This window comes from Podarcis melisellensis, assembly GCF_964234715.1.
Source record: "Podarcis melisellensis genome assembly, chromosome: 3".
NCBI classification, from domain to species: Eukaryota; Metazoa; Chordata; class Lepidosauria; order Squamata; family Lacertidae; genus Podarcis; species Podarcis melisellensis.
This window is the reverse complement of record NC_138530.1, coordinates 33,803,996-33,830,971: the sequence shown is the minus strand read 5'-3', so window position 1 is coordinate 33,830,971 and position 26,976 is coordinate 33,803,996. Positions and strand designations below refer to the sequence as shown.

The 26,976-nt window shown below is 40.8% G+C and overlaps 1 protein-coding gene across 3 annotated transcripts in view; it reads left to right on the top strand.

Annotated features, from left to right (window-relative positions):
- CLIP4 (CAP-Gly domain containing linker protein family member 4) overlaps nucleotides 1–26,974 on the top strand; it is a 37,873-nt gene extending 10,899 nt beyond the window's left edge. For 2 of the 3 annotated variants that reach the window (XM_081903989.1, XM_081903988.1), the window contains exons 3-16: nucleotides 1,981–2,120; nucleotides 2,910–3,003; nucleotides 4,573–4,734; nucleotides 9,170–9,288; nucleotides 10,211–10,447; nucleotides 12,270–12,405; nucleotides 13,070–13,207; nucleotides 15,865–15,951; nucleotides 17,845–17,985; nucleotides 19,408–19,542; nucleotides 21,847–21,970; nucleotides 22,480–22,544; nucleotides 23,239–23,311; nucleotides 24,288–26,974. In XM_081903989.1, coding sequence (XP_081760115.1) covers nucleotides 1,981–2,120; nucleotides 2,910–3,003; nucleotides 4,573–4,734; nucleotides 9,170–9,288; nucleotides 10,211–10,447; nucleotides 12,270–12,405; nucleotides 13,070–13,207; nucleotides 15,865–15,951; nucleotides 17,845–17,985; nucleotides 19,408–19,542; nucleotides 21,847–21,970; nucleotides 22,480–22,544; nucleotides 23,239–23,311; nucleotides 24,288–24,609 — 1,973 coding nt within the window. In that variant the 3' untranslated portion in view covers nucleotides 24,610–26,974. The remainder of the gene's footprint in view (nucleotides 1–1,980; nucleotides 2,121–2,909; nucleotides 3,004–4,572; nucleotides 4,735–9,169; nucleotides 9,289–10,210; nucleotides 10,448–12,269; nucleotides 12,406–13,069; nucleotides 13,208–15,864; nucleotides 15,952–17,844; nucleotides 17,986–19,407; nucleotides 19,543–21,846; nucleotides 21,971–22,479; nucleotides 22,545–23,238; nucleotides 23,312–24,287) is intronic. The other variant, XR_014166245.1, reaches the window with a different exon arrangement.
- Nucleotides 26,975–26,976: the final 2 nt, after the last annotated feature.

The following is a 26,976-nucleotide window of genomic DNA, read 5'->3' as shown; positions in this document are numbered from 1 at the left end:
TCGTCTTATACATGGGAGCGTGTTATAGACAGAAAAATATGATAATTTTCACAGACTTATTTACAAGGCTGTGATACATGTGAGTTTTCACCTGCCAAAGACAGAATTGGGCAAACCAGAGCTTGAATCATCGTGGTCAACCTGCCACTGCTCCACACAAATCCTCATCTACTTGCCTGCCCATATCAACCAGGGACATGTGCTCTTTTCTGTAATGCAGATGCATATACCCCATGTTGCTCATCATTCCTGGTCTTGTCGCTGCTTGGTCTGTCCTCATGCTTGCAAAGAGATTTTAATATGAGCCGGTAAAGGTAAAGGTACCCCTGCCCGTACGGGCCAGTCTTGACAGACTCTGGGGTTGTGCGCCCATCTCACTTAAGAGGCCAGGGGCCAGCGCTGTCCGGAGACACTTCTGGGTCACGTGGCCAGCGTGACAAAGCTGCATCTGGTGAGCCAGCGCAGCACACGGAAACGCCGTTTACCTTCCCGCCAGTAAGCGGTCCCTATTTATCTACTTGCACCTGGGGGTGCTTTTGAACTGCTAGGTTGGCAGGCGCTGGGACCGAGCAACGGGAGCGCACCCCGCCGCGGGGATTCGAACCACCGACCTTTCGATCGGCAAGCCCTAGGCGCTGAGGCTTTAACCCACAGCGCCACCCGCTGCTGTTATCTCCTCTATTATTGCTCATGCCCCTCTTCTTTTCTATTTCTTCTTCCCTAAGCTGACCACATTTGGGAAACTGCATATTATAAACTGGGGTCGTTCTTTCTCTTCTTGTATCCTCAGCACCTTACCGATGTATGAAGCTCTGCTTCATGTTGGGAAGAAGGCAATTGTCAAAGCTAATCTGTTTTAATTAGAAAAACCTTCCTTGCGTGGCCAAGGATAAGGGTGGTTAGCTCTCAAACTTTACCTGTTAATAGCCTTCCTGATGACTGACCTAACTGTGCAGTCACTAAAAATGTTTAATTGTGCCATAAATAAAACCAATTCCAACTGTACAGCTCTCTTAGTGCCAATAAATTGATCTGTTTATCCACTCCAACGCTGCATACATCAATAGGTTTTTATTTAACCCACATCCTTAAATTTTCTTAACTGACAAACAAATGCAGTTAACTAAGAAGTAAGGAACTGCTACTGCTTATTCCTTATGCAAACTCTGTAAATTCTCAATAGCTAGCAAAATGCTGATTAATTAGGCTAAGCTAGGTTTCTGATGAGTGGCTTCATTTCTGATGCTAATTATTCTGGGTTATATAAGTTAACTTTGTGTGTTAGATTTCCTCCCTAACCCCCCTCCCCGCTCTGCTGCTGTAGCCCAGTATTCCAGAATGATTGCTGAATTAAACTTCACATTTTGCAGAGAGGAACACAACTCTTACGAGGACCAAACTACTTGTTACATGCAATTTCATATATATATTTTCCTGAAAAGATTCAAAACAAAACAGCTGCTTGAGACTAAAGCCCAGAGCAAAAAAATTGGGAGTAGTGCTTAACGCTTTCACTGCAAATTATATTTCATCTTAGAACCGCCTACCCCAAAACTTTTTGCTTTTCTTCCTAGATAGGAAGAACTACGTTGAGGGCTATTTTTAGAGGAAATAATGTCCACAAGAGACATCATCATTGCCTCAAACAGTTACTTTTTCATTAAGCAAAAATCTGTTCGAGGGAACATTACACAGAACTTTGCCCAACAGTAGTTTGGTCCAGAGTTTATTCTTCCTGTGAAGTAATTTCTTTTTTCCTGAACTATGCTGTATAGAACAATTACGTGTTGATATGTGAGGCTTCTATTTTGTGGATATTCTTTATATTTTGTCTTTTCAATAATAAAGCTACAGTGTTTGCCATCAAGTCAGAGAATTTGTAACTGTTTGTTTATATGTACATCATGTTCACAAATTTGTTGGGCATTTCTTACTGCAAAGTACTTTAGAAACTCAACCTACTTTTTCTTATCCCCATAGAGTTCTCCTTTTTTGATCCTAATGATGCGGCATGTCAGGAGATTCTGTTCAACCCCAAAACATCTGTGTCTGAACTATTTGCTATCTTAAGACAATGGGTCCCCCAAGTTCAACAGAACATTGATGTCATTGGGAGTGAGGTGAGAAATATATGGTGATTTATAAAGAAAGGTATTTTTTTTGTGTGTGCCTTGACTTCTTTGTGGAACTAACTAACTCACTCTGCTTTTATTTGAGAGCAAATGTTATCAAAATAGCATCACCTCTGCGGTGCTTTGGGCTTGGAAATTCAGCTGTTAAAATAAAAACTTGAATTCTTGGTATTAAAAGTGAGTGAGCACCACAAAAGTGGATTTTATCTTGTATTTTTATGCTGTGAACTGCCCTTAGATCTACAGATGAACTTTATGCTGTGAACTGCCCTGAGATCTACAGAGATCTATAGATTTCATAAAAAATAAAATAAAAAGCGTATTGGGTGTTAGCATATATTCCTAAGCTTTCATAAGCCTAGCAGATAACAAAGTTCCCTACTGAAACCCTGGAGAGCTACTGCTATTCAGTATAGACAATGCTGAACTTGATGGACCCAAGGGTCTAGCATTGTGTAAAGCAGATTTCTGTACCCAAGATAGTGCTAACAGTAGCATAACGTGAATGCATTAAAGGAGAGGATTTTGTTAATGTTGACGTTTTGAACCACCCTGTGATCTTTGGATGAAGTGAAATATAGAAATGTAATAAATGATAATAATGACAACAACATGACAATAAGCCATTAATTATCCCTTTGTTGCTGTGAAATGTATAGCCAAATTGGTCTGATAATGTACTAAGATGAAATTTGTTGGCAGGCATTGCCGTGAGACTGGGATCTTTTTAGGTTAAATAGCTGCATCATATATGGCCCTGTTTTATCATTTCTGCAGATCATTAAGAGAGGCTGCAATGTGAATGACAGAGATGGATTGACTGACATGACTCTCTTGCATTACACATGCAAGTCAGGCGCTCATGGTATTGGTGAGTGAATCAATTTGAGACCTTCACTGCCAGCTGTCTTTCTAGCAGAAGGAGAGGTTTCTCTACCTTTTCCACTGACTGTGCTGCCACTGTGCTTAGATTGACTGGTTGAGGAGGGCTGTATCCTTGAGGCTATCCATATACCCGTGGGGATATTATTTAGCTATATTAAAACTGCTAAGCTGCTTCTTGATCACAGAAGAGTTCTCAAAGATGTGCAAGAAGAACAATCTCATGAACTTGTCAAGTAACGGTTAAGCAATAACCTTTTAGCAGCTGAGAAAAGCATGTACTGAATCGGCAGAAAGTCCAAGCAACAGCCTTTTGAAAACAGCAATGAACAATGCTGTTGAAGGTTTGCCATAAAAGGGATGGTTTTCACTAGTTAATGAAAGATTATTAAGGAAATGTGCCTGATTTCTCTTCCCATTCCTAAATCTCTGGAGATTCTTGAGTATCTTCATAATCACCCAATCTTCCAGAAAAGTGGAGCCTGGAAGCTATATGGTCACGTCTCTTTGATTGTACTCAGTAGTGTGCTTGTTTGTTGTTTCTTCTTGCCAAGTCTTCCAAAGATAGCATACTCTAAGATGAAAGCATCAGATTTTCACTTCCAGAGTTGTTGTTTTTTGCCTATTCTATGTCTCTGTAAGTTTTGTGACCACCTACATAGCACTTTTTGATACACGTTTTCCCCTAGAAACACAGTGCAGGTGATTAAACACAATGCAGGTGATATCATTTGGAATTGATCTTGAAACATGATTAATAAAACTATTGGGAGGACGCAGTGTGGATACATGCTTTCTAAAATCACCTGACATTCAAAAACGAATGCTTTAAATTCTAACCCGGTCTCTGTTGACTTTGTGTATGTGTGTCTATACATGCTTTAGAGCTGCGACTCATGATCCACTTGAGTTAGAGCATTTGCTTTAAACCTGTCTTACTCATATCCGAGCCAACAAGCATATCTCCCTTGGCACAAGTGTTCTGGTTTGATGTGCTTTGGCATTGTGCCGCTGAGTAAATGACCCACTCTGCCTGGGGTGGTTGTGCATCAGCCCTGTGCCATCATACCCAGTGCAGGGTAGGGAATATGATTCATTGTGAGTCAGCTCATGTCCCATCATTCCTGTTTTAAGATACAAAGGATATTTCAGCCCCTTCTCTTACTTCTGCAAACCAAGACTTAATTAAGCCTTAAATCAAAGCATTTTGAGCTGCTTGATGTGTCATAAAAATCCTACAGAGAAGCCACTTCTATGTAGAACTGAATGCAAAAGCCACATATAGGCTTTCCCCATGCAAGTGCACATAGGAAGTCCTGTAAAGCTTACTTGCACTTTATTTTCCTAACTGTGTTCAAAGGCAATAACTGCCTGACTAGTCCTTAAATCTGTCTTGTCAAGGAACATCTTGCTTCAAATGCCTTGGCTTCATAACTGTTGCTGTAAAGTTGCCAACAATCTTTGGACATGATGTCCAATTACCTAACATATTGATACAGCCTGTTAAATAACCACAAAGCCAGTTATAAAGTGCCGTTTTTAAAAATCTGCTTTGCAGGGGATGTTGAGACTGCCGCCAAATTTGCCTCCCAACTTATTGACTTGGGTGCAGATATCAATTTGAGGAGCCGTTGGACAAACATGAATGCTTTGCACTATGCTGCCTACTTTGATGTTCCAGAACTCATTAGCATCATTTTGAAAAATGCAAAGTCAAAAGGTAAATATTGCCAAAGGTAATAGCAATAGATGCTGTATTTCTTACCTGTGTTGATACCTTCAGTGTCACAAAACGGCTTTCCCCCATGTTATTTTTCTTGACACGTGTATGAAACTGACTGAAAAATGGAGAGTGATTTGCATCTTAAGGCATCTGTTGTGAGAACATGGTCCAACAGTCCAAAATGGCAGGTCCAGTTTGTCTCTTCCCCATCTGTGCTATGCAGTGAATCTTAGCTGTGTCTTGATGCAGCTCTGTCTTTTCCGACTTTGGTTCATCATCAATGGCTGTTACATCATTGGTTGTGGGTAGGGGCATGGAGAACTTTACATGTCCACAGTTTGTCCTTTACAGTGTCCAGATAGTCAGATGCATATTTACCATTCATGTCCTTCTGAATATACTGGCATTGTTAAAAAGCACATTTCTGCCATTCAAAGCTGCATATTTTGAACCTTACAAAGGCATCTTATGACAAAGTATGGAAAGCAACGTCAGAAGTGAACATATATGATGTGCAAACCTTTCTCTATTCTAAATTTTTGTATCTTTGTTTGGAATTCTTCTTTCACTTTGTCATTTTTGTAGCTCAGTAGTAGCATTCCATGTCAATTGCATTCCACGTTTTAATATTTTGTTGGAAGCCGACTTGAGTGGCTGGGGCAACCCAATCAGATAGTTGGATGCTATTGTTAATCTTTTTTTTTTTTAGCCAAGTAATATTTAAGAGAGCGAAGCCTTTATAAATTGCTACTGGGATGGGTGGGAAAATGCACATGTTTTGACTTGGTTCTCTGAGAATGCTGATTAAGTAATGGAAGAGTGAACAAACAAAGGCAAACTTGTTTCAGTCACTGTTTCCTGACTTTTTGATCCCTCTTGTAGGAGAAGTAGTGTTGGAAAATCTAGCAAATTCATTCTGGAGAATGTAGGAAAATTTGTAGCACCTTTCATCTTGCTCTTTGGAGCAGAATCAGAGAGAATTTGAGGCTGTAACTAAATACTGTCACTAAAAAGGGTGTTGTTTATAATGGTGTTCCTGTGTTGCATTGGTCTTTCTTCCCCTGATAATGCATCACTTACCCCTTTTGTGACACCCCCCCATTGTGTGCATTTCCTTGTTCACATTCCATATTGTTACCAGCTGCTGGCTTGAAAATAGAGTGCAATGCAGGGAGGAGAAGGAAACACCTGACATTCCCCCCCCCCAAAAAAAAAAACCCCATTGTATTACATGCAATGTTTAGTTCTTGCTTGAATGTAAATGAACACATTTCTTCACTGGTACTGTTCATATAACTGTGCTGCTGACAAGCAACTCTATTTGAGTCAGAAGAGGCTGTGCAGGTTGTGGATCAGAGTCTTGATGCCGTGGAGGGATGAATGAAGGCCAATATGCTGATGCTGAATTGTAACAAGATGGAGGCTTGGTGGTTCCTTTGACTGGGAAATGGAGAGAGAGCATGTTTTTATGGTGTTGTATTCCCCCTTAAGCAGTGGCTTTGTAGTCTGCGCGTACTCTTTGAACCATTTGTAGCGATGGAGCAACTCTATGAAAAAAGGTTGCAGCGGTTTGCGCTTTTTAATTTAGAGAAAAGGCGCATAAGAGATGACATGCTAGAAGTTTATAAAATGATGTATGGTGGGGAAAGAGCCCCTCCGCCCAATAACACTAGAAATCATGAATATTCAATGAAGGCGAGTGTTGGAAGATTCTGAAGAACGTCCTTCCCGCAGCGGATTGTTAAATCATGGAACTCTCTCCCACATGAGGCAGTGATGGCCATCAACCTGACTGGCTTTAAAAGCGGATTAGAGAAATTTGTGGAGGAGAGGGTTATTGATGGCTACTAACCATGATGGCTATGCTCTGCCTCCACATAAGGGGCAATGCATCTGAATGCCAGTGACTGGAAAACACAGGAAGATTTAGTGTTCTTGGGCTTGTATCCTGCTTACGGGTTTCCCACAGGCATCTGGTTGGCCACTGTGAGAACAGGATGCTGGACTAGACGGCCCATTGTCCTGATCCAACAGGCTCTTCTCACATTCTTGTGACCATTTTGACAGGGCAGAATCCTTTCTTCCCTGTTCCTTACCCTCGTTTTGATTTCAGCGTGACAGGTGAAAGGCATGTTTCTGTTTCAAAACAAGTTCCCAGAGAGATTTCTCCACCCACGCTGAGCCTGATCCAGGGATGGCAGCTGTTTGCCTGCTTATGTGCAGGGTGCAGTGATTTATGTAGTTAGCTTCTCATAGCACATTTCACCAGTTTGGCGGGCAGGGGTGTGATGAGGACTCGAGAGGCTTTCTGTCCCTCCCTCAATGGACGATCAGAAATTCTTTCCCCCTCTGGAAACAGATGAGCTGGACAGTGAGAGGCTGATAGCATGAGTCAACCATGAGATGGCATTCACATAATTCAGGAATACTGCACATGAAACTTGACTGCTGGACATTCTAACCTTGTTGCTAGGATCTTTTTTTCCTTTCCCCTGAAACATCTTTATGCATACAGAGATAATCAGGGTGATTGCCAAAAAGATGGACAAACAGCTTCTGTTCAGATTGGCAGTCGAATGTTATATGATACTCCTAGCCATTAGGATCTGCAGCAACATGTTCTGATCTCTTTGGTGCTAGGCAAACTTGTCTGCAGCTTGTTGGATATTACACGCCCGTTGTAATCTACTTCAGGAAAGTGAAGGGTTTACATAACCCTGAAAGGGAACTTTACTTGGTTGACTCCCAGAAGACTGAAACTCTCAGTTAAGGAAACTGAGATCGGGACAGTGTTGCAACAGCTGATTTGATTTGGCTCATGACACGTATTCCAAAATTTTCAGGGGTTTGGTCTACAAATGGAATGCAGTTTGTGGAGCAACATCTCTCTCTGCTAATTAATCCATTGGAGTGCAGTTGTCAAGTTGCGTTGCTGCTTACAGGCAGGGATTTGCAACTGTCAGCTACATGGAATCATCATATTTGATAAATCTTCATGGGGGACTGTGGGTGCCTTATTTTGTTTATTAATTTACATGTGTGTCAAGGTGACTTGCAAACATTTAACATAAACAGCCGAAAGACAGTTTTAAAAAATGTAACAGAAAATAACTGGTAATAAATAGGTGTTTATTTTCTATTGTTTTTAAATCCTAAGACAGAAACCTTCTCATCCAGCTGGAAAAGCTTGTTAAAATGAAATGTCTTCAATTGTTTCCGGAAAGTACAAATAGTGGTTGCTTGTCATATCTCAACAGGCACCTTGATTTTTTTTTTAATTTGCTTTCATAATTGCATCCAATTTGGAATTCAAGTTGTAGATGTGGGAATTGACATTTGGATATGTAAATCCTTGGGTTGTTTCACCAGATGTCCAAGGGCTCTGTTCTTTCAATGTAGGCTAACATTTCCCTATATAGAAGCATCTGGAAGCTGGCCAGTACTGGAAGCAAAACAAACCGCTCGCCCTCACTGGAAAATTGGTACCTCAGTATGTAGTAAAACAATTCATCAGTTTCTGCCCAGACGTCTGCACACTCCTATCCTGTTTTGTATCACATTTTCAAGTCCAGCTGAACTGTCCTTAAGAAAGAAAGGGTCTGGGTTGGTTTATACTTTTCTCTAATCAAAAAACGCTGTTTTGATTTTCAAAGCACTTAATTTAAATATTGTCAAGTGTGTCTTTTTATAAAATTTGGTTATTTGTGTTGGTACAGGTATGCATTCACTTGTGCATTAAACCATTGAGATAGTTGAAGCACGTGATATAGCTGGGAAGGGCCAAACTAGATGTAACTCTAATTGTGTACAGGCATACATAGGTGTAAATAGCAGCTGTAGCAGAGCCTGAATAGCACTGAGGTAACATGGGTGGGGAGGAAAAGTTTAACCCTTTCCATACCATAGCCCCAATGAAAATCCCTTTCCTCAAAGCTGCTTCTGCATTTTCCTCCTAACGCAAATAGCCACTTGGGTTTTTTACCCTGCTTGGAACCAAGGTAGGGGAGAAAGGGTTAAACTCTCCCCACCCCCCACAAGCACCCTGCAGCCCTGATGCTGCTTTAAGTCCCTGTGGCTACTATTTTGTATTTTAAAGCACATGCCAATTGCCTTCATGCATCAAATTGTTGCATCAAATTTGGCTATAAGCACTGCTACTCTGGGACTGGTTAATGCCTGAATGGGAGAATGAATGAATCCTATGTGTACTCCTTGACTTCTAACACAGAAGAAACATGGGATATAAATTATGCAGTTACTACTACTATAGCATTGACTGTATCATAAATTTAAAATATAACATTAAGACTAATAATTGTATTTATCATTGGAATTCAGATTTTGAATGAAAACAAAACATGGTACCAATCTAGAATGTTTAAAATGGACAAATGTTTCTCAATCCTCATATCTATCTGGTTCTTAATTATAGATGTGGATGCCACCTGCAGTGACTTTGATTTTGGAACAGCCTTGCATATTGCTGCCTTCAACTTGTGTACAGGAGCTGTAAAGCGTTTATTGGAACATGGAGCCAACCCGGCCTTTAGGGTGAGGTTTTGATTTGCAACCAATTTTGGTTCATCTGTCTATATTTAACTCCCTCTTACAAGGAGATTGTCAAAATGTGTTTTTCTCTAGTTAGATATTGACAAATGAAAACTGCTTTTTATTTTTTTGCATGGGGGGGGGACAAATACTCTTATCTCTCACTCCATTTTAGGCTTGAACATATATTAGTCTTCAGGAAGAATTCAGATTCCTAGATGCCAGCATTGACTTTTTCTGAGCTGCATGACCAATTGCCTTGTATTTTTAAGTTTCCTGTGCTTTAGACGTTTAGCTAGAAAACAATTTAACTCCTGACCGCGGGTTATTTAATACCCAATTATCAATGTCACAGCTCTGTTTTTGAATCCTGTTCATCCTGTATCTCATTATCATAATCAAACTTGTTCATATTCTGCTTTTCCAGTTAATGCTCCAAGTAGCTTATATTGTAAGCTGCCCCTGTGATTCCCAGATAAAGGGTGGTATAGAAATTTAATAAATAATAATTATTATATGACAGAAAAACAGTCAATCAATATATAGACACATCAAAGCTAGTAATAAATATATCAAACACATTACATAAATTTTGGTTGATATCTGGCATTGAATTATGCAAGTGGAAGAAATGGGAATTCCTCTCCCCGCACCTGGGCGCTCCCCCATGTGCTCTGCAAATCTCTTCTGGAGGGTTGCCCAAACATCTGCAGCAGATTTGGAAGCTGCAGAGGAGAAAGGAAGGAGAAATCCTTTGCAAGTGGAAGTCCGTTCTTCTGTGAACAGACACAACTGGATGTTACCCGCAGTATTTTATACCTATATTAGTATTATAAAATACCTAATAAAATAAGAAAATGTTCACATTAACATTCCCTGAAGCACCTAAATCCACTCCCTTACTACTACGTGTTTTGTTCTACAGAATGACAAGGGACAGACTCCAGCAGATGTGGTTCCTGACCCGGTGGACATGCCACTAGAGATGGCAGATGCAGCAGCCAGTGCTAAAGAAATTAAGCAGATGCTCTTAGATGCAGTGCCTCTGTCTTGTGACATTTCCAAGGCCCTGCTTCCAAACTATGATAATGTCACTGGCAAAGATATGCTTGGATCCCTTGGCCTGAAGCTTGGAGATCGGGTTGTCATTGCAGGACAGAAGGTATGTCGAAAAACAAGCTGCAGAAGGGAAGCAGTACGATGGGTATGAGGAAGGGCCTACTGTAGATAGCAGTACTGGCATGGTATGTATCTATAGGGGGAAGCTTCCTAAGCTTTTCACCCTTGCAAAAAGGTTCACTAGCAAAGGGTTCTGCAGGTTTTAACTCGGGCCTTATTCAGCTTGTCGGGTATATTGTCCTGATTATATCTTGGCCCACAGTTATTGCTCTTCACAGTTGATTGTGTTGTAATTCAGCATATATATATATATATATATATATATATATATATATATATATATGGGCTATACATATATATAACACATTTGCTTCCGTGCCAGTAAGATTCACAGTAATTCTGTGCAAGTGGGATTTTTAGATGATGACAACCCCTGCTTCTGCTCTGAAATGTAATAACGTATAAAGTCATTTCCACAGCTGTCTAAGCAAACAGGAAATGAAAGCTGTACATAAAGCTTTGTTTCCACTGTGAATCTTTTCCACACATGATGCAGGAGGAAAAAATCAACACTGGTTAGTGAAGTCTTCATTTGATTCTGGAAAAGTTTCTCAGCCATTTGCTGTAATGAGCCAGTGGAGATTAGTTTTTAAAGGGCATTCATAACTCTGCATCCCGTGGATAGGTCAGCGGATCACACCCACATATAAAAGTCATAAGCCTTGCCTACACAAGGGAGATGCAGCTGTTCTGTGTCCTAAAACCAATCAACACAACACTCTGTCGGAGTGACTTACTGGGGCTCTCAAAAAGTTGTTTTCCCACATTGTTGCTCATGTAAAACTGAAGAACCCTTTGCATTTCAAGAACAATTTTACAGACTATATGGATCTACCCTTGCTAGCAGAAACGTCCTGAAATTCATTTAAATGACTAATACTGGAATATGGGAATCTGCAAGTTACAAGTGCAATTGGTTTATTACCTTTTAATATAAAAAAATGGAGCGGAATGTCCTGTGTGATTTTGCTCTTGAGGCACTTGTGATTTGTTGGAAAATACCTGTGTCGTATAACTGCTCCAGTTCATATTTCCAACAAATGAGTAAAAGACAGATTAATTCTTAGCCTCTCAATAAGTTAACTACTTTCAGAGTAGCACAGTTAGTTTTTCTTGGAGGAAAATAAATCTTTAGCTTTTTACTAATTAAGAGTGTTACATTTCATTTGTAAGTGGGTTTTTTATAGTTGATGCATTTTTTGTAAAATAACTAATAAATGTTCAGAAATCTCTGGTTTGTGTATTACATTCTTTACAAGTATGCTTAATTTAGCAGGAAGTTTGAATGAGCAAGGACTACATTTGGGAAGCTGGGTATCTCTACATCTTAGACTCTGGATGTTAAAACATTGTAAGCATCCATCTCTACATAGAATCAGAGTTCAAGGGGTCTTAAAGGCCATTTGGTCTGTGACCTGCTCAGTATAGGTGTATCCCCAATAAATTGCTGCCTAGCCTGTGCTTGAAGTCCTTCTGTGACAGAGAGTCCACCATCCTCTTGATAACTGGTTCCACTGTTGAGCTGTTCTTACAAATGTTAAACCGAAAACCTACCCTCCTGTGATGCAAGCCCGTTGGAATAGCAGCAGACAAGTCTTTGCTGTATTCAAATATCTGAAGGGTTGTCTCTTAGAAGAGTGCTTGTGTTAGGGTGGGACAGATCCATGAGATAAAAAAATACTGCACTTGAACTCTTCCCCTCCCCCAGATACTGTATTCAGTCTTCACACTGCTGCTCCTTTTTTCTTTTGAAAATAACCCATTACAAAGGTTGATGCATACTTTTTTACCGCTTCCCCTTTTAGGTTGGCACATTAAGATTTTGTGGCACAACAGAGTTTGCCAGTGGACAGTGGGCTGGCATAGAATTGGATGAACCTGAAGGAAAAAACAATGGAAGTGTTGGCAAAGTACAGTACTTCAAGTGTGCACCAAAACATGGTATAACTTTTTTATTATTATTTGAGATGCATTGCCTTGCAGATGCTTTAATGGAATGCCTTTTTACTTGGGCACATATATATCATGTTAAGCAATTTCCCCCACTTGCTGGATGTTTCTCTGATTGGAAGTTGGACTTTTGGGCTTAAAATAAAATGCATAGTTCCTGTCAACAATTTTCAACAACAATAGTTTTGCTAAGTTCTTAGTTATCAGTAGTGTCCCCTTCTTTGCTTGCCATAGAGATAGTAATTTAGATGGATGTTTGCTGTGGATGTTACTAGTCATAATGTAAGCAGTATGCTCTATCCCTCTGTTAGCTGTGATAGCCCTATTTCTTAAGAAAGGTAATTGAAGGCTATACTTAGGAAAGATGGCAGCGATGGCAAAATGGCTAAGACACAAGTCGTGAGGCCAGTTCTCATCTCAGTCGCAAGCTTGTTTGTGCAAAAGCTTAAGTACTCGTTTTAGTGTGCTTCAACTCCTATCCATAAGAGGAAAGTAGAATACTTGAAGCAGCATTTAAGACTGCCTACAAAAGTGTCAGGTACTTGGCCGTTATTTAAATACTTGAACAGTCATAAATACTTGAATAAGGTTATCAAGGAGTAGCTGAGCTCTGCAATTAATAACTTTTATTTCTCTTGTGTGCCTTCTCTGCCAGGTATCTTTGCACCTCTCTCTAAAATAAGTAAAGCTTCAGAACACAAAAAGAATGCAAAGGTTTCTTCCTCGCGACCTTCTCCCGCTGTCAAGTCCAAGAAAATTGATGTAACGCACATAACGTCCAAAGTGAATTCAGGTAAGCATGATAGCATTAAAGCCAAAGAACATATTAGGAAGATGACCTATTTTTCGGTCCAAAATCACAACCCATTGTTTGTAGGCAAGTGCTGTGTTGTGTCAGAGGCTAAATGATTAAAAATTGTATAATATTTGGTAGGTTTAGGTCAGATCAGGGATAAACTTGCTTTCCCAAGATGGTTTTTAAGATCTTTTCCACATGTTGTTGTTTTGAGTGTGTGTATTGTGGTACTTGTTTTACTTTTGGAAACCGCCTTGAAATCTAGTTACCTTTGTATCTGCAAGCCCCTTGATGTACCTGGGCTCCTGTGCTGAGGGAAGAGTCAGCCCTAGCCCCCCACCTGCTGGAGCAAATAGGACTTGCAGATGAGGAGGAGATGCCTCTGCGGATTTGAGAAGGCAGGAATTGTGACTCCTCCCCTGAAGTACCAGCAGCATCTTTTGTTGTGGTTGGCTCTTGGTTGTGAGCTGCGAAATCCTTTATAGATCATGTCCTCATAGAACATAGACAGCTGCCTCATACCAAGTCAAATGTTTGGACATGTGGCTTAGTGCTGTCTGCGCTATCAGTGGCCTTCCACTGTTCCAGGTAGGAGTCTTGGATTGCCGTGGACTCAGTTGGCGTGCATTGCATGTGCTTCATTCACTGAGCTAGGATCCCATCCTTCTCATATGGTTCTGTACACCCTCTTCTGTTTCGATATTCTGTTAGTGGTGCAGATTTTATTTTTATTTTTTTACATTTAAATAGTGGATTCCTCAACCTCTCACCACCTGTTCAACACTGTCATTTAAAATTTCCATAAAACCGGTCCCCTCTTACAAAGACTTTGGCTCTAGGACTCTAATAGTTAAGCCTGTCCAGCCCTCAGGAGGTGGGGTTTTTGTTGTTGTTTTGTTTAATGGGGAAACTGTTCCCCACCTTCCCTTGACTCGGTTCTAATAGATGTGGCAACTAAGTGTAGCTTTTAAAAATACTGTTTTTTTCCTGTTGATACTCTTTTTAAAAGGAATGACATGGTTTGGGGCATTGGGTTAAATTTTAAAATTCAAATTCTCTGCGTAATAGCTGTTTTGTCAGATTTTCTTCCGGAAAAGTATTCATAAATTGATATGTAAACATGTTTGTTCTTGCTCGTCATGCTAGTCTTATTGAGGCTGGTCTGATAAACATCTAATAATAGAGCACATTCATGAATTAGTACAAAAAGCAGCTTAGCAGCCAGATGAAGCCAATGGATATGCATTTAGTTGATAAATAATAAATTTCTGCCCTTTATGTTTTCTGCCAGAAAAATCAGCTGCAGACTTGTTCTCTGATATTAGTAGCATGTCTATCAATGTGGAATAGAAGACCCATGGAACATTACTAAGGCTGATTACTATTTTCCATGCATAGATTATGAGGGATGCTACTGTTCTGACATAGGCTATTTCTCTTAGGAAAACAACTGATTCTATTGTAAAATACTTCTATAGGTAAATGTATTCAAAAGTGCTTCAAAAGTTGTTGGTGCTAGTACAAATAAATTTGGGGGCATAACTTTATGTGATATTGAAAATCTGTGATTAGAATACCTTTGTGATTGAATAGTCATGCTGTTTTGGGGTATTTTGACATCCTTTGGTCTCATGAGTCTGGCATGTCAGCTTTTCAGCCAGGGCTGTTGTCCATGCTCTGGAGGTACCTTGCTTCCATGTTCAAGCCCAAGGCAGTGTGCCCTCGCATGACTATTTCCATACATGCCGATGTCAGGAGGAATGTTAAAAGTTCTTTAGGAGCAATTGGTGGAGTAGACAGGTGCTTTATTCCAAGTAAAGCAAGTTGAGGACTGGGTTGTAGGTCTGTTTTGTATATTAAACTGAATACTTTAAATTCCCAAACCCCAAATGGGTAAAGAGATTCGCAAAACCACCACATATGTATGTAATATCCAGTCTCCCCCACATGCTTTCCAATAGGTTGATGTTGCTCCTGGTATCATGTGGGATATTTGCACATGCATAGCATTTTAAAGAAGTTCTGTAACCCTATTGATGGGTGATAAAAAAACTAAATAAAAAATAGCAATTAAGTACTTTTTTCAATCCTGTGCTGAAAAGGGGCAAGAAATAAGAAAGACACCTTATTTCTGAATATTCATGTTTGTTCAGATTGTTATTGTTTAAATCAGGGCTGCTGAGCCCACAGTCCACATCTGGCCCACAAAATAGTTTCTAGTAGCCTAATAGCCCACTGCAAAAAATAGGCACTACTTCTTTCCATAGAAAAGTGCCTCTTCTCCCTCTGGTGCAGTGCCATTTGAGTCAATGTCTTCTGAGTTTCCATCAGAGGTTTTCTCAAAGTCTGATGCCTGAGATCACTTAACTTGGAATCAACTTGGGAATCCTCTCATCCATTCAAGGCATAAGTTGTACTACTGAACTTTTCAGTATTTTGTCTTCTTGTGGGGAAAATAAGACTTGGTATTCTTACTCATAGGTGTTTTACTCATAGGTGTAAAAGGATGAGGGAAATCTCTTGATACGACTCACAAATTTTGTAGTAGTAGTTGGATTTTTAGGTGACCTTGTTCTGCTGCCTGTTTGCTCTTTGGAAGGTAGAAGAATTATTACTAGACTACGATGGTTTCATTGATTTGGTTTGGCTCACAGGCTTATCTGCACTGAAAAAAGACAGCACCCCAGATTCCACATTTTTGGGCAGCAAAGAAGGAATGAAAACTCCACCTGGTAAAGAAGGTATGCGTTCTTTAGATATTTTTGGCTTCTGTACTTGGCGTGACTTAAGAGAAATCCCATAACAGTCTCTCCCAAAGAGAACCATAGAACTATGCCACTTAAAACTATTTTGTTCCTGTATTCTGGCTCCATAAAGCCCTGTGGTCACTTCACTAAGGTCTTATCCACACTTACCTTTCCTCCACTCTTTCTAGGCATGGCCTGTAATTTAAACTTCCATGTCCGAGTGCCCCCTCCCTCTGGAGCTTTAACAGAATAAACCCCAAAATCAGCGCAAACGTCAATCTGCGCAAAACCCCGAATTGACATTTGCTCTGATCCAGCTTTGGAGAGTGAGTTTTCACAGAGAAAGCTCTGGCAGGGGTGGGGAGCCTGCTCTGCCTGAAAAGAGTGGGGCAAAAAGTAAATGTGGATCAACCCTAACAAGGAGGAATGTGGTGCATGTATGGGGTATAAGGGAATGGAATAGAGCAGAACTAGGTGGAAATGCTCAACTCCTTTGATGCTTAGTCCCTCTCTGCTGGCCACCCTTCCAGGTCACATCTCTAGATGCTGCATCCCACAGACCGCATTGCCACTTTAATCAGTTGCATTCCTTAACATGGGAGTCTCATTGTTATTGGCCGGAAGGGGATTTTTATAATGAAGATGTGCAATCCTTCATTGCAAGTTGCACTGCTTATGGCAATCTTGATAGGCCTGGCAAAATTCAAGGGCTTTTTTCATATGACAGCCATGGAAATGGTAAGGTCACACATTGTAAGATGCTGTAGCAATTTAGGAGCTCTTTGTGATGTCATCCCGCAATGATACAGGTCCACGCTAAAGCTTAGTACATGCAGCTGCCCCCCCCCCCAAACTCTCACAGTTTCCAATACAGGTAAAAGGCTGCAATCCAACCTCCTCCCCTCTGCTGCTGTGGCTTTGCAGAGCAATAGCTCTACTGTCACACCTGCAGCCCTGCAGCATGTGATGGGTGGAGTCAGCTGGAGCTGGTGCAGTGATCGGATCTGACGCCTTTGTGTGATAAGCAGTGAGACAGGCTTGGGGTCAGACTCAGACCAGGCTGGATCAGTCCTTCTGTGCGGCTGGAACAGCCCATTTCAGGGGCCTTACAGTGGCTGTGACCTGCTAGCATCCCACCAGCAGCACTCCCGCTTGCAGGTTTGGTGGGTGGAGGGGGAGGGCAGCACTGATGGAGTGATGCTTGTGCTGGCTGGTGGGAGGCCAGCTTAGATGGGAGATCTAAGCAGAGCGATATCTTCGCCCAATCCAGCCCTCTCCCTCGCCTGCCAGCCTGGCACAAGGGGGATTTGGACTGCTCTGTTGCCAAGATATCCAGTTTCATGGTTGAGATACACCAAGGGTCAAGATCTTAACTTAGAACAGGGCAGGAGAGGAAGCTATATGAAGAGAAAAGCTAGAGATAAATCTCTTTAGGCAGCTTGAACATCAAGATTTCACAAATTGAAATGAAAGTGATTTACCTCCCAATCTTATTTTATAGACTGGATTTTAATATTAATACGGTGCATAATAGCATGCAGTAGGCACTAATCCACGCACTTCATAATTCACCCGCAAAATGTCACACTCCCTGTTTCTCATCAAAGATTTAATAGATTGGCTATCAAAAGCAAAAGGCTGATGTCTTTTATTACTTGAGGCGGCATTATTTTTACAATTATGCTCCCTGCTTACAAGTATTACACAATATTAAAGTGGGTTTGAAAGACTGTTAAGTGGTGTCCATCATGAAAAGTTAGCTTTATGCAGATGGTTTCTTTTCTTCTCTTACTTGGGTGAATGACATCTTTGACATCTCCTGTCTTGTATGCATCTTTTTCTTTATTTTGTGTGTCTGAATAATTCTTTGGTTTCTTCTTTTTTTAGAAAAAGCAACTTCCCTTGGATCCAACAGCTCTTCCTCTTCCATTACATCTTTAGACAGCAAGCAGAATTGCTCAAAGAAGTGGAATACCGCAAGGAAAAATAAGAAGGAAGACTTGAAAAGCCATTCTGCTGCAACAAAAGGTATGCTTTCTCCGCAGTTGCTTTTTAAATAGTAATGGGAAGACAGTGGTGGCACTAAGAGGTCCATTTTCTTTAAGTGTAAATCTGGGCTTTGATTTCTGCAGCTATTAAGATAAAAACAAGTCATCTGCAGACTTCTAGATGAGTTTTTTGTAGTTGGAATATGGGTGGGATTACAAGGCTGAATTAACCATTTTGGTAAGTGCCACCTTGTGAACAGCATGAACAGGTCCTGTTGTGGCCAGATCTTCCTAATGTGGAAACTGCCTCTCCTGTTCATGCATCATCACATGGTGGTAGGAGAGGCCGTGTTCCTACCTGTATGTGTTTTCATACCTCTAGGATACTCAGATACTTGCCACTCATAAAACTACTATGATGTGACTTTCTATAGTACTTATTTGAGTAGGCTAACACTTTTCATACAGTTCTTAAGGTGTGTGTATAGACATGCCTAAAAATGAGAAGTGAAGCTGCTGTGGAAGTGGACCTGAAGTGTTTAGGTCAGATATAGACCTCTCTCCAGCATTCAGCTTAGGGAAAGCCACCTCTACCACTTGTCAGAAGAAACCAGCTGTACACAGCACTGATTGGCTAGCATTTGTGTCAGTAAGAACTGCCTCTCACAACTATCCCTGGAATACTTTTTCAACTTTTAGAAACACTGGCCTGATTTTCTATAATAGAAAGTGCTGAATGAACTTTTCAATACCCATATATGTGGCATTTTAAACAGTTGGTTAGAAAGGTAGACAGCCCAGCTCAACCATTGAGTGTGAGTGAAAAATGCACACTTGAGAGTAAGCCCCATTTAATTCAGTGGGACTTATTTCTAAGTAAACCTGCGTATGTTTGGCTGTCTATTAATTAAAAATCCAAAGCAAGTGCATCTGTCATTTGCAGTGGGAAGCTGAACTCACCCTGCAGGAGAAAAAAAAATGCATCATCTTCTTGATTTGAAGTAATGTCTATACTTGGCCGTGAGTACTCCATGTAGCTTTCTAAATTATTATTCAGTCTTCCCTTGTATTATACTAAAATTAATTTAGAGACTCCTTTTCCAAGATGCTAGCTTTTTGTGGCTTCATGAATTAACCCCACAAGTGAAAGAAGGAAATAAATTTCCCATTGCAAATGGGAGCAGAGATCTGATTCCCATAGCCTGCTACAATTTTGCTCCTAGTTCTTAGTTTCTAAAACTTTTTGGGTATGCCCATTTTGATTCCATATAATTTGTGTATTTTAACTTAGCCTGAAGACCGCATAGGCATATTTGATTAGCTCTCTGGACTTGCTGCTGAGATCTTCTTTAGTTTTATTTGAGGCACCGACTATATTGGTTCAATACGAATAAATATTAATGGTCCTTTTCTCTTACATTATTCAAATATCTTCTCCATTTCCTTAAATCTGGTTGAACAGGAAGAAACAACACTTTTCCATCTTCAAGAAGAAATCCTTTTGACGAAGGGGAGATTCAGATTGGAGACAGAGTACTGGTGGTAGGACAAAGAACTGGAATAGTTAGATTTTATGGAACAACTAAGTTTGCACCAGGTAAGCTTTCTGCGTGAACATTTAGGGCAAATCTAGGATTGCCTAGTGTATGTTAGATCTGTGACTGAAGCTAAGACTTTTGTCAGGGAAAATAAAGCATTTAATTTGTTTCCTGGGCTTCATTTTTCAGATGAATTCACATTATAGCTTCCAGTAAGAAACAATGTAAAATGTTAGTTAAATACTATAAAATACCAATTCAAAACAAATAAAGTGAACAATCCATGTGAAATAAAATCGGAAAGCAGATTCTAGTAAACAGAGATGCCAGAGATGAACTTGGAATTTGAACCTGGAACCATCTGCATGCAAAGCATTGCTGAGCTATGTGTCCTTTCAAAAGCAGTTGTGTTGGCATTATAAAAATATCAGCCAGCATAAAACCAAAGATTTCATTTTTTGCTGAAGAATTCTGACCTCTGATAACAACATACACAAATTCAACTGCATTTGTTCAGCCCCCTCAGTCAAGTGTATAGTGCTTGCAGATAAATAATCTGAGTAATTTCAAAACTGTACTTTAGTATGCAAGGAGCAGGAAGCATAAGTGATCTGCACTTCCTGTTTTGGATATTTCCATGCTGAACTACCAGTCAACAGATGGTGCAAAGCTCATTAACTATTGTATGCGACTCTAAAAACGGAACACATTTTACTTGTCCACAGGGCATTTAGGGACTATTAAACTTTGCCTCTGCACACTGCACTGCACTAAACACACACACACCAATTATCACCCTGAACTTGCTTCGATTCGGGGGGTGTATGTGGCATTTATAGTTTATTCAGAACTGAAAACAATTATCCAAATAGCACCACTATTTGACACTGGGATTATAGGTATAGTGCTTATTTTGGTGTGTGAGACTTACCTTTACTACGTATGGTGCTTATTCTGTTAAAATAAATGATATGGGTGGCTGGGGAGGGAGGAATCTATCTCAGAAAACCTCTGATGTGTGTTTTGACCTCAGGGAAAGCTTGCTCTTTTGCAGAAAAACTCCTCCCTGTAGCATCTTACTTCAGATGACAGCTTTCAGTAGTGAGCCAAGGCATATTTAGTTGCATAAGTGTTGCTGCTGATAAACTGGCAGAGAATCTGTCGCTATTTCTTTTGAAGGCAGGAAGAAAACAACTCTTCCCCAGCCGAGCCTTTTAAATGCATGATGGAGTTCTGGCTGCTTCAGCTTGTAATTAGCATTGCCCTTAAAAACTGCACCCTAAGCGCCAAATGACTTGAATTTTAATGTTGAGTCTTAATGGAGTTGGATAGCATGAGAAATGGGGCATTATGGAACTTTCTTCAGAATTAGCAAATGCAACACATACTGTAGTGTTTAAATGAAAGTGTTGCTGTCTGATGACTTTCTCGGTGCCCTGTGAGGAAATAACTTTTCAAGAAAGCTCCATCAAACACTTTATTTGCTTCTTACAGTGCACACTAGAAGGTTCTTATATCTTGGAAGACAAGTGAATGAAAGCAGCAGCAGTTCAAAGTATTGCTTGCATACTTTCAGATCAGGACGAAGAAGGCAGCCTTGACCGTGTACATTTAGAGGCCCACAGTTCTGAAAGCTTTATTGCACTGTCTTATTTGGATGCACGGGACGCGGGTGGCGCTGTGGGTTAAACCACAGAGCCTAGGACTTGCTGATCAGAAGATCGGTGGTTCAAATCCCCGCGACGGGGTGAGCTCCCGTTGCTCGGTCCCTGCTCCTGCCAACCTAGCAGTTCAAAAGCACGTCAAAGTGCAAGTAGATAAATAGGTACGGCTCTGGTGGGAAGGTAAATGGCGTTTCCGTGCGCTGCTCTGGTTCGCCAGAAGCGGCTTAGTCATGCTGGCCACATGACCCGGAAGCTGTACGTCAGCTTCCTCAGCCAATAAAGCGAGATGAGCGCCGCAACCCCAGAGTCATCTGAGACTGGACCTAATGGTCAGGGGTTCCTTACCTTTACCTTACTTGGATGCACAACACTTTAGAAGCCTCTCCTCCCCCGCTTTCCTTGCCTTTCTAAAATCTTTATACAGAGGAATGAGATTAAGTGCTACTTCAAAAGTTGAAGCAACATTTGGAGAGAATGCTTATTTATCTTGATAGCTTCTTCAAGCTGATCTATTTAAGAGGCGTTCTTTTTTCTCTGCTCTCAATTCCTACTCCTTATTTGCTAACTGTAGATTTAAATTTGCCAAGAGCAGAATGCTTCTGTGGCATACAGGTAGATAGCTGTAGTGAGCAACAGCAAAACTGAAAAGAGTGCATCTTTGCCCTACCCGTGACTCTCTTAAAACATCTGGTTTTGCAGGGGTTTGGTGTGGAATAGAACTGGACAAACCTCATGGCAAGAATGATGGCTCAGTTGCAGGAATGCAGTACTTCAGCTGCCTCCCCAGATATGGTGTCTTTGCACCACCATCGAGAGTGCAGAGGTAAGTGCAGAGTTCATGACAGCAGGACAAAATGGGTTTGGCTTCACAGTTTGACCCAGACTACTTCCATCCATTTGGAGGGAAACCCAGAGAAGTCTCAGCACAGGTCTGCTACCAAATTATAGATCATCTCTGTTATTTGACTAGATTAGTTGAGGGGAGCAATCTGTCTTTGGAAGGCAAAACAACATACATGCAAAGGAGATTAGATGAGAGCACACAGGCCAGAGGAAATAGGAAGTTGAATTACAGCAGATGGTGTGTGGGGAGTGTCCTGGAGAGTGCGAAGTGGAAAGAAAATGAGCTGGAAGCTGATGGGGCGAAGCATAGAAGAGTGGCACAATCGTAGCAGAAGAAATGGAAGGAGACTTTGGCAGTGTATTCTAAATTTCCAGAGCAGGAAATGGAACAAAGGGAGAAATGACACTAAATAAGCATTGGACTGTTCTTTTTCTTCTTCTTCGCCGCCTTGAGAGAGAGAAGTGTTAAACATATTATTTCATTTGCAGGCTAGTGGGATCGCTAGACTCCCTCACAGATGTTTCATCAAGTAAAATGAATCATTCTCTCCCTGGTAAGAATTTGACAAGTACCTGATTTCATTGCTTCATATTACCTGTGCAAATTGCAGCAACTGTAGCTACTTGGGGATGGTGGGAGTGAAATGGGAAGGCCTCAAGGCAGGAGCTTTTTCCATTTCTCTCTCTTCCCTCCCATTTCGCCTTGTTTTTCTTTAAAGTCTGTAACCCCTCCTTTTTGAAACAAACACAGAATGATATTTTAAAAGGCATTTTATTATTATTTTCAATATTCCTGCTCTGTTCTCAGAACTTTGTAGTGTGATTGCAAGGGGTTGGTCTAGGTGGTCAGGAGCCAAAATTCTATGATCTTTCTCAGTGAAATATGGGCATAACCTTGCCTACCTGTTGTGTGGTTTTACTGCTGTGTTAAGTTGCCTTTGTTTGTGGACTTGTTTCCTAAGACCCAGGCTCTGGGGCTGACTTGGCAAGATTTTGAGCTGGTCATTCTAGACACAGCTCAGCAATGCTGTGCAGTGTCTATTACTGTCGGTGGGACAGATCACAGCTGAATGGACACTGAGAAAACAGCACTGTAAAAAAGGAACTGAATAAATGAGTGTTGAGGAAAGGTGAAAGACTTTGATTTTTGTGTGCTCTATGGATATTGAGGGGAAATAGGCTTAGATATTTATATATGTATGCCACTTAATAGACTGAATTGAAGTTTGTTTTTCTTATCATGTTCAGGTTTCCGACGAAGTTTTAGCACAACCTCTGCGTCTTCCCAAAAGGAGTTAAACAGGAGAAACTCCTTTGTCAAGTGAGTGGCTCTTAGAAAAGGGAATGCATGTGTTGTCTGCTATGATTAGATGAATTCAGCACTCTTTTTGTCTCTGGAGGCATGCATCTTAGTGATTAACAGTGCAATCCTATGCATGTTTACCCAGAAGTATGTCTACTGTGTTCACTGGAGATTACTCCCTTCCCAGTGTCTTTAGGGTCGTAGCCCACAGAGTCATTTTGATATTGTTGAATAACTCCCAACACTAATCCTGAATGGTTATAGGAAGTCTCAATGGCAGTGATGCTTTTTTGCTTGCCTGCAACTCTTGTTCCTGCACAGTGATAGCTGTCAGAAAAAGCTGGCTGTACATTTTAGAATTAATAACTGAAATCAGAATGGTAAAGAAATAGGCCTGCGCAGGATCCCAGTTCTGAGAATTATTGTGCATATTCCTTGCCAGCTCAATAGCTAGGCCAAAACGCTCCAGCGGATACACACAGACCAATTTCCCCACTACCTTTTAACAGGAGCTGGCTTAGGGCCAAACTAGACAGGACATCAAATGTGTTTTTGCATTTAACACACATGCTTTTAAAAATGAAAATGGTAGGTGAGTTGGGTTAATAATTATTGGGATCACAGCAGGCAAAGAGGAGACTCTTAACTCTTTCTTCTCATGCTGCAATCCTGCCAAAAATAGCTCTTTCGGAGCTGCTATTTGCATTGGTAGGAAAACTTCACCATCTTATCCTTTTGAAAAGCTCGTTGACCTTGTGGTACAAGGATACGCAGGCTTTTCTCTTGGGTTGATGATGAGCGTGTTGCGTGGCCTTTAACCGAAGGCATGTTTTACTGCCATTGCCAGATCAGAAGCAATCTGGTCCATATCAGGAGGCCCTGAAGTCTTTATCTTAGTAAGTCGGTGGCAGATTTCCTCTGTGTACATATGCAATCTTTAGTATCTTGTGCATTTAACAAATGGTCCACCTGTTGCCTTCTTTTATCTGCCCAGGTCAAAAAATGCTTCCCTGCGACGCAGCTGGAGCAGCACCACTACGGCCAGTGCTGAGGGGCCCGTCAAGCTTCACGAAGGCTCCCAGGTCCTCCTGAGCAGCTCCAGTGAGATGGGCATCATTCGCTACATTGGGCCCACAGACTTTGCTCCAGGCATCTGGCTTGGCCTGGAACTCCGAAGTGCCAAAGGCAAGAATGACGGCTCTGTGGGCGACAAGCGGTACTTTACTTGCAAGCCAAATTATGGAGTCTTGGTGCGGCCGAGCCGAGTCACTTACCGAGGGATCAACGGTGCAAAACTTGTGGATGATATCTGCTGAAAGCAAACTCCTCTAGCTCTTTAGATGAGGGCGTAAGAAATAAAGCACACAAGACAATCCTGCCATCGCCTGCATGAAGTTCTGCCTTACCCAAAGTCCTAAAACTGCATTTGTATAACACTTGCACAGCTCTAGCCAGATTGGAGTTGCATTATGACTCTTGAGGAATGAAATCTTAATAGCTTCCCCTACAGAACGGTCCTCACCCGAAAGCTGCTTACATACTAAAAAAAACAACTTGGGGTTGAGCAGTCCTGTTATTTGAATAATCTGTTTTTTATCTGGCTCCATGTTGACATGCTTTGCTACTTTACAAATGATGTTTCCATCCCACATTCTAATGAAGCTGTAAAGTGACTTGAGATCGCAGAGCTTGTTAAACAAGCAGCAGGATTTGTCAACCTGCTAAACAGTCTTCACTTTCTTTGGGGAAAAAATAGCAATAAAAAGGGAGGGAAGTGACAGTATTTAGGGGGGAAATGTTGTGAGACAGGTAGCTTATTATCCAGACAGATCCTCCAAGCACAAAGCAACCAGTTGAAAAGAGAAAAAAATGTGCTCCTTCCATGCTACATACAGAAGCATCCTGAATAGAAGAAAGGGAAAAAAGAATAAAGCAGCACAAATATTTTCAGGTAAATAGTAAAAGCACTTTTTGTTACAGTATATAAAGATATACTGTATAATGGACATGCGTGCGTATTTTAAAGGCAGCAGCATGCCAGAAGCACTTTCCAAAAATGCCATTGGAACAAGTATTAATGCACTTTTATTTCTCCTCTCTGAAGAGTTTCCCCACTCAAGTTCTGGAGAAATTATTTTGTTAGTCAAGACTGAAGCCTGTAACACTGCAAAGTTTTGCATGCATCAAATGCCCTTCAGCAAAGCTCTCCAGCCAGCAATCAGATTGGCCAACAGGGCGTTTTAAGGTGAGGTAGCGGTATTGGGTTTAAGATAATGTGTGCATGGATTTGCACCACCTCCTCCTCTAGGAAACGTGCTCACTCATGGGTAGGTGATGAGGGAGCCTTTCTTCCTTCTGATTTTTGACAGTGTTCTTAACCTTGGTTAAAACACCCTAGTTTAGACTACCTTCTGGGAGGAGAAGCTGGTAGAAAGCCTATGGGAGATTCCATGATTGTTGCAGGTTCAAGTTTCCTCTTCCTCTAGAACCGTCACCTGGTTGACCTGGAACCTTTAGCTTGCCTTACTATGCCAAGCCACTGCAGGTTGAGTTAGGCCGTATGGCAGCTGGCCATCTTGCCCGCAGGCCACCACTTCCTGGCTCTGGGCAGAACATTTAAGAGAGACCTATATTTTGGTGCTCGAATCCCAAATATCCCATGTGCAATAAGAATTCTGTATCACTGTAGACGCCAACCTTAGGAAAAGCTTGTCACAGTGCTAGGTGTTGAAGCCCTTGCCATTTTTATATAATGTAGTTGCTACATTGTTGCCTAGAAGCATGATGTACCTTGAAATAAAAAAAAAAACACTTTTAAAACATGTTTATTTTACTGCACTATGCTTCTCTTTAAATAAGTGAGTGATTATAAATTTATAAATTGTATTGTTAAAAAATATATCTTATTTTAATTGTTATGGCATATTTTGAATCCTTATTAAATGGTTTCAGATAATTTAAAAGCCACAGAAGTCACTAAGTGGCTTCATCCTTGAAAATAAGGGGAAGAATTCAGTGTAGTGTTATGGTAACTGCCTCCCTTGTGCTAACAGCAGTCCTTGCACAGCCTTCCACTAGTGGGACTCATTAGTTGAATCCTGGCCCAAGGTATCTTGTCAAATTGCACTCAAAAGTAAAACTACATTCTAGCTGTCTATAAAAGTCTATAGATAATATTTTTAAACATTGCTAGAACCATTTCCCCCTGATCTACATTAAGCACGACGAAGCTGCAATATTGCTTTATAGCTAATGGGTATTTTTAAACTAAGGGCAATGGTTGTAAACTGTGATTATAAACTTGTTCTTAATTAAAAGCCATCTGAAAACTGCAGAAATGCATTTGAGGATCCAGATGCACCTTGATGCACTGAATCTTGCCATGTCTGACATCTGTTTCCTTGGGTGTTTAAATGTATTTTTAAATGAGAGTGCTGTTAATGGTCGTTTGGTTTTAACGATGCCTGTTGCTTTTAAGAAAACTGAGCTATCACTGACCGAGTATCCTTTTTTTGAATCGCTTTCTTATAATGTTAACTTGCACATTATGCATTTAGGATAGAAAGCAACAGCTGTAATATAACAAAACAGATGTTTTAAACACCTTTTATGTTTGTAATATATTGATATACTCTACAGACATGCTGATTTTGAACATAAAAATCTTTTGTGCATTCCCTATG